General features: G+C 38.6%; 1 protein-coding gene across 1 annotated transcript in view; it reads left to right on the top strand.

Moving 5' to 3' along the window:
• CSMD3 (CUB and Sushi multiple domains 3) overlaps window positions 1-12060 on the top strand; it is a 483827-nt gene that overhangs the window by 436429 nt on the left and 35338 nt on the right. The window contains exons 59-61 of the mRNA XM_064154172.1: window positions 897-1073; window positions 6180-6359; window positions 11515-11688. Coding sequence (XP_064010242.1) covers window positions 897-1073; window positions 6180-6359; window positions 11515-11688 — 531 coding nt within the window. The remainder of the gene's footprint in view (window positions 1-896; window positions 1074-6179; window positions 6360-11514; window positions 11689-12060) is intronic.

Genomic DNA, 12060 nt, shown 5'->3' with positions numbered 1-12060 from the left:
GTGGTGGAGTCACCATCCCTGGAGGTGTTCAAGAAAAGTCTGGATGAGGCACTTGGTGGACTGGATGATCTTGGAGGTCTCTTCCAGCCTGGTTGATTCTATGATTCTATGAACTGACCAGACCTCTGTACTTTCAATTAGGCAGGAAAAGTATTTTAGTGATGTTATAAATCTGGTTATAAATACTACACATTCAACTTTAGTCCACAATGATAGCTGTAGCAAGGCTGGTGAGGGTGTTGGAGAACAGTGGCTGAAGGAGCTGGAGTTGTTCAGTCTGGTGAAGAGGAGGCTCAGGGGAGACCTTATTGCTCTCTACAACTACCTGAAAGGAGGTCATGGCCAGGTGGGGGTTGGTCTCTTCTCCCAGGCAACCAGTGACAGAACAAGAAGACACAGTCTTAAGCTGTGCCAGGGCAGGTTTAGGCTGGATGTTGGGAAGAGGTTCTTCACAGAAAGAGTAATTTGCATTGGCATGGACTGCCTGGGTAGGTGGTGGAGTCACCATCCATGAAGGTGTTTAAGAGGAGCTGGATGAAGCACTTAGTGCTATGGTTTATTTAATTAGAAGGTGTTAAGTCATAGGTTGAACTCGATGATCTTAGAGGTCTTTTCCAACCCGGTTAATTCTGAGATTTTCTTTAAGCCAGGAGTATGTCTTGTTGCTAAACTAGTTTTCCTTTAGTCTGGACTTCAAAATTAAACTCATAGACTGTGGTTCACTACACACACATATTTACAGTGCTACATACATTTAGTAGGTGGTGAAAGTTACCTTTGTAAAGAAAACAGCACGCATTTCTACCACATAACCCTGCCGGCAGCAGGATTGTCTTTCGGCATTGCTATTTCCCAACTCATTTTTCTACCTTTTTATTTAACATTTTACTTTGCAGCTGTGCAGTGTGGTAATCCAGGAACAACTGCTAACGGAAAAGTCTTTCGTATCGATGGAACTACCTTCTCTAATTCAGTGATTTATTCATGCGTGGAAGGATACATACTTTCTGGATCGTCAGTAAGACAGTGCACCGCCAATGGAACGTGGTCTGGGGCTTTGCCAAACTGCACAAGTAAGACACTTCTGTAATGAATAGCCTTTGGTTTGCTCTCCTCTGAAAGACAATAAGGCAAATATAGAAGTAGGATGCAAATAAATTGTCTTTATCTTTTTTTTCTTGTGCTAGTTCATGGTAATTTTGACATAGAATAAAATTTTGTAGTGTTGTGTGAGGATGAAGGATGTATTTTTGAAAAGACAGACACAGTATAGTAAACTCTATAGACTGCTACAGATTAAAACACTTGTATGGTTACATTATCCATCTACTTTAATTCTTTCCTAGTATATATTTTTAATGTTTTTAATGTTTTGTGATATATTCAGACATTCATACAATTGCTTATCTTCAGTATAGCAGTATAATATTCCAGACATTCATACAATTGCTTTTCTTCAGTATAGCAACATAGTATTCCTGACATTCATACAATTGTTTATCTTCAGTATAGCAACATAGTATTCCAGGCATTCATACAATTGCTTATCTTCAGTATAGCAGTATAATATTCCAGACATTCATACAATTGATTTTCTTCAGTATAGCAACATAGTATTCCTGACATTCATACAATTGCTTATCTTCAGTATAGCAACATAATATTCCAGACATTCATACAATTGCTTATCTTCAGTATAGCAACATAGTATTCCTGACATTCATACAATTGCTTATCTTCAGTATAGCAACATAATATTCCAGACATTCATACAATTGCTTCTCTGCAGTATAGTAACATAGTATTCCTGACATTCACATAATTGCTTTTCTTCAGTATAGAATCATAGAGTCAACCAGGTTGGAAGAGACCTCCAAGATCATCCAATCCAACCCATCCCCCAGCCCTATCCAGTCAACCAGACCATGGCACTACATGCCTCATCCAGTCTTTTCTTGAACACCTCCAGGGTTGGTGACTCCACCACCTCCCTGGGCAGCCCATTCCAATGCCAATCACTCTCTCTGTGAGAGAGTAGCAATATATGTATAGCAATATATATAGCAGTATAATGTTCCAGAGCGCAGAAAACAAACCTTGATATGATTTTATGATTCAATGAGTGCTTGAGAATTCTTTTCCTGATGACTGTCAGTTCAAAACTGTTGTCCTGCTGTCACACAGTATCTTCTGTCTGACCTTAACTCCTGCCACTAACCTTATACTTGCTTTGGTTATTCTGTTGAAAGAAGTTATTTCAGTTTCTCTCGCATTCATAATAAGCACTTTGCAAGGAATTATTTTCAAGCCCATCTGTTCTTGCTTTATTTCATGTCTTATTTCATCTTCTAGCAATATGATGAAAATTTTGCACTTATGTGACAAGAGGCTACCTATCATTTTAAGGAAATGTATCTTTGTCAGCCACACAGCAAACTGTTACTACGTGCTGCAATTTGTCTGTAAGCTGATGCCGATACTAGCAGCAGCTCTAAAATACCCATAAATGGAGAGGCATTTGACAGCACTGCAGAATAGCTGAGGACAGAAGTCACCATTGGAGATTGTCTAGTCTAACCTCTCTGCTTGTGGCAGGATCAGATACCACAGAGATGTGTCCAGTCTGTGTCCCCTCTACAGATCTTTCATTGTACATTGCTGGAGCACATCTAAATATTAAATACGTATTAAACCTTGTCATACTTGCTATATTCTCTCTTATACATTTAAAATAATATATAACAGATAGCTAACAAGAGTAAATGGATAATATTAACTAAAAAGCTACTTAACAGATCATGAGTTAACAATCCCTTCCCTTTGTCCTTGTAGTTTTATCTGCAGGTCTGTAAAATATGCTTGAAGAAGATTATCTATTGTGAGGGAACAATTTTCTCATAATGATTTCAAAGTGTATCCAAAGCAGTAGAATTGGCAGTGCCAAGAGCCTTTGCTGACAGGGCAGGTTTTAACCAGTATTTTTCATAACTGTTCCTGTTGTGCTGCTGTGGATTAGCCCCACTAGAAGGTTGAGCACCACACAGCCTCTTACTCGCTCATTGCTCCCTGGTGGGATGTGGGAGAGTATTGGAAGCGTAACACTGCAAAAGTTTATGGCTTTAGTTAGAGACAATTCCTATGCAAAAGCTGCCCACCTAACAAAAGCAAAAGGGTTATACCCTGACATTTGTCTCCATACATCTCCTTTTCTAGGCTCTTACCCAGTTCCATGATATTTTTTTTTTATCCACAGGATCTTCACCTTCTTTCTGTGCTCCTGACACCACTCTAAGCAGACATGTAACAAATATCAGTGTTCTGATGGGTTATTCATGTCTCCACTAATAGCAAGAATCAGAATACATCACTTGTTTTAGTCCAGGTGTCATCAAAATTTACAGCCAGCCCATATTTATTTGAGAGACCAAATAATGGACTATTTCTTTCATATCACTGAAAAGAAGATATAAAAAGATAATAGCATAGATAATCTTGTGCCCTTTTAGATCCTGGGTGCCCTGGGCATTGAACAGCACTCTGGCTCAGGTGCAGCATGCTGCATAGACCTCCTCCACAGCAAAGGCTGTCCTCTTTTGGTTATTCAAGCTGTCACTAGATTTTCTTCCCAGAAAACACCTCTATCATTTCTCTAGTCAAACAGAAACAATGCTATCTTGAGAGCCTCTTGCTGAAGGAAGAAGTAAGAACATAGAATTGCTGCAATTGCTTACTGAGTAGAGCTGTCTGACCCAAGGAGTTGGACAAGATGAATTTCAAAGGTCCTTTCAAAACTCACCATTTTATGATTCTTTGTCTGAATGTATGAACTTTAGAAAATGCCACTGAGCTTTCTAGGTAGCTACTAACTGCTTCTTTTAGTTAAAGCTGTATTCCTATATTTATGCCAAACACAGTTATGTCAGTAAAATCTGGACCACCTTGTATCTGTTTTCGGTGTATTTGAAAGTCAAATGCTGCTTCTAATCCACCTCGATGAACTGTTCTATGTTACAACATGAGGACTAACTCTTTTTATCCCCTAAGTCTTTTCTTTCATTAATCTCTTTCCTAGAGTAAGATAAAGACTAAGTACAGGAGGGCAAAAACATATCAGAGAGGATCAGGCCTGAATCAGGTTTTTGTTCTTTGAAATGTACCTTGAAAAGTTAGTGATAGAAAGGTTGGAATTTTGAGCAGGCTGAATATTCTAGTGATCTCTTAAAACAATGTTAAAAATGTCAGTAACAGGAAAGACTACAATCATTACAATTGCTACAAGCCCTGGTCTAGCTGATTGGATAGGGCTGAGTGATGAGTTGGACTGGATGATTTTGGAGGTCTCTTCCAACCTGGTTGATTCTATGAACAGTGGAAGAAGGAAAAGGTTTGTATTAATGACCAAAAGGAGGGCATGGGGATTGTAAGGAAGGTAAGTAAAAAAAACTAAGAATACAGTTTCAGTTGGATTTACACAAGCAATGAAAATAGGTTTTTTAACAGTATAAGATAACTGGATAGTTTGTGTTTGATCATATGTAGTGTACAGTCTTTACACAGTCCTAAATGTGTAAGACAGTGATTTAAAATACTCTTCACATAGGAAAATCTGAAAAGATTAGACAAAGATTAGGGAAAAAGCAACAAAGACAAAAGCATTATGTTGTAAACCAGTCAAAATCATAGCATACCTGGACAAAAATATCAAGGATGATTTTAGTTGGTAGTATATAGACTATGTCAAATAAAGAATTATGATACTCATGTAGAGAGCACCAAGAGAAACAGTTCTGTCTTTCACTGCTTTATGTTTTATTTAAAGAATGGCAAAGAAAAGTCTAGAACTTTTTAAATTTAAGCAAAACCCAAAGACACTCAAACCCTGTTGCTAGGTAAAATAAAATAGGCTGACACTTAATTTTGTTTATGACTGCATTAGATAGCTCTAGATTAATCAAGATAACATACAATTAAGAGATACTTTTTTTTTCTAATCTTTTTTTTTTTCCTTCTAAATATTTTAATCATGCAGCTTGATTAGTATCTGCTTACTCAGAATGTGATAAACTGTGGAGCAGAAATTTATATTTTGAGTTCCACAATTCTATAGATGAAGGGACCTGGCTAAAATACACTACAAACAAGTAGTTTTATTGAGTTTTTTGGTTTAGAAACCAGGATACAGAGAGGGTTCCAACACATAGGTTGTGCTTTGATATTGAGTTCGAAGTGGCCAGGATGTACTTTCTGCCCAGCAAACTGTCTCCTACAATTTTGCAGCAGTAATAACAATGATGTAGAGAGATTTTCAGGTTTACTCTAAGATGAACTAAGACCTGACTTCTTTAATTTGTATGAACTCAGTGTTCATTTACTTCCTGAAAACAACTTTGATCATAGCCATTAGGATTCTGTAGATTTTTCACTCTGAAAACCATTCCAGAAATGGATAGATTCAATTGAGCATATCTGAAAGAAGCTCACCTATTTTAACATTATTCTTAGGTTATAATGATATAACTCTTTGTTAACACCCAATGAATATTTAATCTCATGAGGACTTCAAATTATCTCCTGGCAATAGGAATCACAAGAAGTTTTGTAACCACTCCCACTGATTAAAACACTGTAAACCATGGACCATGCTTGGGGTTTACCTGAGGATTCTCATCTGTTTATGTACATAGTAACCTTGTGAGCATTTGTGAGTGGGTGCTTTTTGTATACCTATATCTTGTATATCTACATCTTAAATTTTCCAGACTCTGCTTCCTTTTGGGATGCACCTGTGGAAAATAATGATGAAAATATGAACTGCCAGGAAAAATAGAGGATATCAAAGAGTGTTAGTGAGATATGGGTTATTTCTTGTTGCTTTCTTTTTTCATTTTGTAATCTTGCAATTTAACTGATTAAAATCGTACTGTCCATTACTTCTGCTTTTAAACAGATGTATTGATGTTCTCCAAAACTGCTACACAGCTCCCCATGTTGTGTTTGGCAGCTAATTCAGGTGATATAGATGTTTGTTTTCTCTTGATGGAAACATGATTTATGATACCTTTCCCTTCTCTTTTTTTCCTCCAAGTAAATTCCTAGTTTTGCCTTATGTTTTTCCCCCCTCTTATATAAATAAATCACATTTAGATTGTAAATTCTGTTCCTCAACTATCTGATTGCAGTTATCAGTTGTGGAGATCCAGGAGTTCCAGCCAACGGCATGAGATATGGTGATGATTATGTTGTTGGACAAAATGTTACCTATATGTGCCAACCTGGTTATACAATGGAATCAAATAGCTCCTTAATTCGCACTTGTACTAGCAATGGCACCTGGAGTGGAATAATCCCAACATGTAAAGGTACAGCATTTATTTGTCACCTATTTCCCCTACATCTGCTGTGAAGTATAATGAGTCAGCCAAATATTTCTACATAAATCAAAACTTACTGTTAATATGAATGCACTGAATTGATTTTTTGGCTGTATGAACGATGACTTCATCCCTTTTATTTTTCACATCAGCACAGTATGTTCAACAGGTTTTTGGAGAGAGTCATTGGGCACTGGAATGGGCTGCCTGGGGAGGTGGTGGAGTCGTCGTCCCTGGGGCAGTTCAAGGCAAGGTTGGATGTGGCACTTGGTGCCATGGTCTAGCCTTGGGCACTGTGGTAAAGGGTTGGACTTGATGATCTGTGAGGTCTCTTCCAACCTTGGTGATACTGTGATACTGTGATACTGTGATAGAACATGCTAACTATTTTGCTGCTAAATTGAATTAGCCACTATGAAATGATGGTTTGGCTTACTTGTTAAGTTTAACATGTCATAAGAAAAACTACCTTATGTGTATCCTTGTCTTTACGGAAAAAAAGCACTCAGGCACATGGTAGACACCTTTGGCAAAGGTCTGCACATAAATAACAACTCAGCTTTGGCAAAGACAGTGTTTCCAGGAACGGGGCTTCCACCACTTCTCCAGGCAATATGTTCCAGTGGTTCACCACCCTCATAAAAAGAAAAAAAAATGTTTAAGATCTTCTCGAGGTGCTGGAACATGTCCAGAGAAGGGCAATGAAGCTGGTGAGGGGCCTGGAGCACAAATCCTATGGGGAGAGGTTGAGGGAGCTGGGCCTGTTTAGTCTGGAGAAGAGGAGGCTCAGGGGTGATCTTATTACTGTCTACAACTACCTGAAGGGGCATTGTAGCCAGGTGGGGGGTGGCCTCTTCTCCCAGGTAACCAGCAATAGAACAAGGGGACACAGTCTCAAGTTGTGCCAGGGTAGGTATAGGCTGGATGTTAGGAAGAAGTTCTTCACAGAGAGAGTGATTGGCATTGGAATGGGCTGCCCAGGGAGGTGGTGGAGGCACCGTCCCTGGGGGTCTTCAAGAAAAGCCTGGATGAGGCACTTAGGGCCATGGTTTAGTTGATTGGATAGGGCTGGGTGATAGGTTGGACTGGATGATCTTGGAGGTCTCTTCCAACCTGGTTGATTCTATGATTCTCTCTGTTTATTTTTGGGAATTATGGCTACATACCTGCTCAACACTTCCCATCTCCCTCCCTTGGATTTATTCAAGAGAACCGAATAAAAAGATTTGCAGTCTCCACTTCAGTTGTAATTACTTTCCTCTCTGAATACAATTTGCTCAATATCTGAGCAGGTCCAGTTTAATTGTAATTCAACTCTGACAGTCAATTTTTAAAGTTATTCTCCCTACATTTCCATGAGGATGTCAGACTTTGAGCTCCTCTTAACAAGTAAATTTTTTTCTGTTTGTATTGTGCCTTAGCCAGCCTCAGCTTCAATTACAAAACTGATTTTATGAACAAAGGGGTCAGAGTGGTCCTATTGACCAAGACTCTTGATGTCTCCAAGAATGGCTGTAAGCTACAGCTGGAAGATCATACAATATATCAAGTATTTGTGATATATCCCTCTACCAACCTGAAGTTCTTAAGGGCTACAGGGCACCTAATCAGAGATAGAACTCTCATAGAACTCATAGAATCAACCAGGTTGGAAGAGACATCCAAGATCATCCAGGCCAACCTAGCACCCAGCCCTAGCCACTCAACTAGACCATGGCACTAAGTGCCTCATCCAGGCTTTGCTTGAACACCTCCAGGGATGGTGACTCCACCACCTCCCTGGGCAGCCCATTCCAATGGCAAATCACTCTCTCTGACAACAACTTCCTTCTGATTTGATTCAAACAGAATGACACAATAAAGGAGTTAGACTGTTAAGTTTGGCTTTGAATTTTTGAGTCTTTCTGGGTTGGGGTCATACATAGAAATACTGAATAAATGCTAAGTGCCTATATATATATATGTATATTTATACTGTATACATACTAAATACCTGTATAAATACTAACTAATAATCATATGCAGAATCTCCAGTGTTCTCAGGGTTTTTACTCCACACAGTGTACTAGGTAAGTTAATAACCCCTCTCACTTCTCTGTGTAATTAGGAGTAATATACAATATGCAATACTGCATTTGAAATGGATAACAATGAGTTCTTACTGTCAGGAGGAAGTGCCAGCATCCTCTGGTACCATTTACTTAAAATAATTGAAAAATTAACTGGGCAGAAAATGTATGTGTAATTGTCACTGTGCCATCCAAACAGAAGATAGAAATAATTCTCTGGCTCTGCCTAGCTGGATGCAAGTTCATCTGCAACTAAACACAACTATTCAAGCACTGCCTTTTCTGCAGGCTTGTGTGTGTAATACGCTTTCAATTGAGAAATGTCACTATTCAAGGTAGTGGTTAAAACTCTAACCAAAATATTTAGAGAGATGTTCTGCTTTCTTGCTGGCTGTTGTTTTGCTTTTTTTTCCCTCACCCCAAATTTTTGATATTGCATCTCTTTTCATGTTACTACTTCTGTCTCATTTCCTAGTTATTGATGGGTATTTCTTCCTTTATTACTCAGCTGAGAAACAGAAGCATAAAGATCTTTTCAAAAGCACCAGTCATGAAGCTCTTAAAAATGTGCTCAGATTTGTTGCTTGGAGCATTTGTTTTAATTTACTCTTGTCAAAGCGTTGTGAAAGTGTGACAATAACTCTCTCTGGACTGGTTATTTGTGTTGGGTTTGGTTTGGGTTTTGCTTTTCTTTTTTTTTTGTGTGGGAGGTTGTTGGTTTGGGATGTTTGGGTTGGTTTGGTTTTGTTGTTTGTTTGTCTTTTGGTTGGTGGGTGGTTTTTTTTTTTGTGTTTTTTTTTTTTTTTTAATGAATCAGCAAGAGAAACAGAAAATATTAAAAATAGAGCCTGAAAATGTAGATTTGGTTTACTGGTTGGCAAAGGATTGTTTGCTAAAGGTACTACTCAAACAGCTGTGAACGATGGCTGCAGAACATCTTTGTGGTGTAAATAAATCAGATTCTCTCACTCAGGAGTATAACAAGAACAGAGAAATGGCTGTTATGGGTTGGATTTGCACCCCAACCAAATGGAAATTTACCACACTTACTCAGAATTTTGGAAGTTAAATGAGATGATAGTTACAAAAGTGGACTAAATATAAAAGTATAAAAGGCAATAAACATACATAAGGTATATTTACATCTTCAGTAACAACACAATACCCCCTTGTACAGTGTTTTGGCTCTCTCCCCACCCTGACCAGCGAGCACACTGTCTCTACCTCCCTGCCCCATACCTTGCAAAGCCAAAACAGAATGTGTTCTGCCTGCATGCAAGGTCAGGAGTAGAGATAGAGCAGCCAGCAGCTAAGCAGGAGGTAGCCAGGCAGAGAAAGAGCAAGCTTGTACAGCAAAATAGAAGATATGCAGCAAGCTAATGAACTTATTATTATTTCCTGTCCAATTCTAAAAATTGTTTTCTTTTGTATTCAAATTCTCTGGAAAAATCAAGCATAGCTTTAAAACTATAACATGATACATAGTGAACATTCTGCATATTACATCCAACCACATAATACTCCTGATCTACTGCCTCTGATTCTTTTGAGCCTACAAGATGACAGCTGTCTAAACATAAGTTTAAAGGTTATGAGTGCAGCATTCTTGTAGTGTCTTCTCTGCTTTATTTTTAGGCACCATTTAGTTTGATTTACCCCAACTGTCTCCACTAAATCAAACTATTTTTGTTTGGCTTTTATTTCCCAGCTGCTAGTATAGTTTCTCCCTTTTTCTCTTTTTCTCCCTTTTCTGTTTCTTATTTGTTCTATTAACTTTGTCCTAAATTTCTCCCTTTCTCTTTTTGATTCAGACTTTGTTATTTAATTTCTTTTATACCCTTTTCCCTTTAACTCTCAATTAGCAGTTGGCTTTTACTACCACATTATGCAGTGAACACCGCTTTTATTTTAATCACTATAGTTATCTCTGCAAGTCCCTCTGCAGTTTTTTTTCAGTCTTTCTTACAACTGTGTAGATGTTTCTATATTTTCATGGGATACCTGGAAAAGAGAAACTGTACAGAAATATTTCTTGTTGGTCTTTTCAGAAGACAATTTCAATCCTTAAGTTTTCTCTCTTTAGGAGGAGCTGCATGCTTTTCAGTGAGGAGCTATTCTTTAGGCAAGTGCTATCCAAATTATGGTGCTTAGGTTTTCAAGTCACATTTTGGTATAACCATCCTGGAATTTTATTCCTGGGCATTAATATCTAAGATGGTTTAACAGGAAGAAAGTAGTTGACTATTGCACTCTATGTTGTCTAAACAGACAAACAAAATTTGTACAGTACCAGAGTTATTTTAAATGTTGTATGCATGATAGGATCATTGGATGTTAGGGGTTGGAAGGGACCCAAAGAGATCATCGAGTCCAACCCCCCTGCCAGAGCAGGGCAATACTATCTAACACAGATCGCAGAGGAACACATCCAAACAGGCTCTGAAAGTCTCCAGAGAAGGAGACTCCACAAGCTCTCTGGAGAGCCTGTTTAGTGCTTTGTGATCCTTAAAGAAGTTCTCCCTTGTGTTGAGGTGGAATCTCCTCTGCTGCAGCTTACACCCATTGCTCCTTGTCCTATCCCAGGGTGCAAGTGAGCAGAGCCTGCCCCCCCCCCCCCCCCCCGACTCCTGACAGCCTTAAAATACTTATAAACATGTATCAAATCCCCTCTAAGTTTTCTTTTCTCCAGACTAAAAAACCCCAGGTCCCTCAGCCCCTCCTCATAAGCCATGCCCTCCTGTCCCCTAATCATTCTCGTAGCCCTCTGCTGGATCCTCTCCATGAGATCCCTGTCCCTCTTCAACTGTGGAGCCCAAAACTGAACACAGTTCAGTATGGAGACACAGCATGTGTGTTTGATACAGCATCTTTATTTAAGACACTTCTTCAATCAGCCACTGTCTCCTAAATGGAGGAAGCCAGGAATGTGACAAGAATACAGTGAGGAAGATGGCATGTCCTGCCTGTATTGTCCTCTATAAAAGGTGAAATTCCCACATATGGTTCTTCTAGTAATTATGTACACTGGGAATATTTAAAGCAGCTGGGCCTAATTATTTTGAATATTATTGCAGCTGTTACCTGCCCAACTCCTCCGCAGATCTCTAATGGAAGGTTGGAAGGCACAAACTTGGACTGGGGATTCAGCGTTAGCTATGTGTGCTCGCCAGGATATGAACTCTCTTTTCCTGCGGTTCTGACTTGCGTTGGGAATGGAACATGGAGTGGTGAAGTACCTCAGTGCTTGCGTATGTATTTACCTTATAGTCCTGCTCTCTATTCACCCGCGGTGGATTTTATCTCCTTGAAATTTTTCCTTTTCTCTTTTTTTATCCTTTTTTTTCCCTCTTTTTTTTTTTCCCTTCTTTTTTTCTCTCCCCCCCCTCTTTTTTCCCCTCTTTTTGTTTTCTTTCTTTTTTTCTTTTTTTCCCTTTTTCTTTCTTTTTTCCTTTTTTTTCTTTCTTTCTTTTTTCTTTCCATGTCTTTCTTTTTTCTTTCTTTTTTTTCTTTTTTCTTCTTACTTTCTTTTTATTTTTCTTTTTCTTTTCCATTTCATTTTTCTTTTTCCTTTTCCTATTCCTATTCCTTTTCCTTTCCTTTTCTTTTTCTTTTTCTTTCTC

This window comes from Pogoniulus pusillus, chromosome 14 (genome assembly GCF_015220805.1).
Source record: "Pogoniulus pusillus isolate bPogPus1 chromosome 14, bPogPus1.pri, whole genome shotgun sequence".
Taxonomy (NCBI): Eukaryota; Metazoa; Chordata; class Aves; order Piciformes; family Lybiidae; genus Pogoniulus; species Pogoniulus pusillus.
The sequence above is the reverse complement of the archived record's forward strand: the minus strand, read 5'-3'. Positions and strand labels throughout refer to the sequence as shown.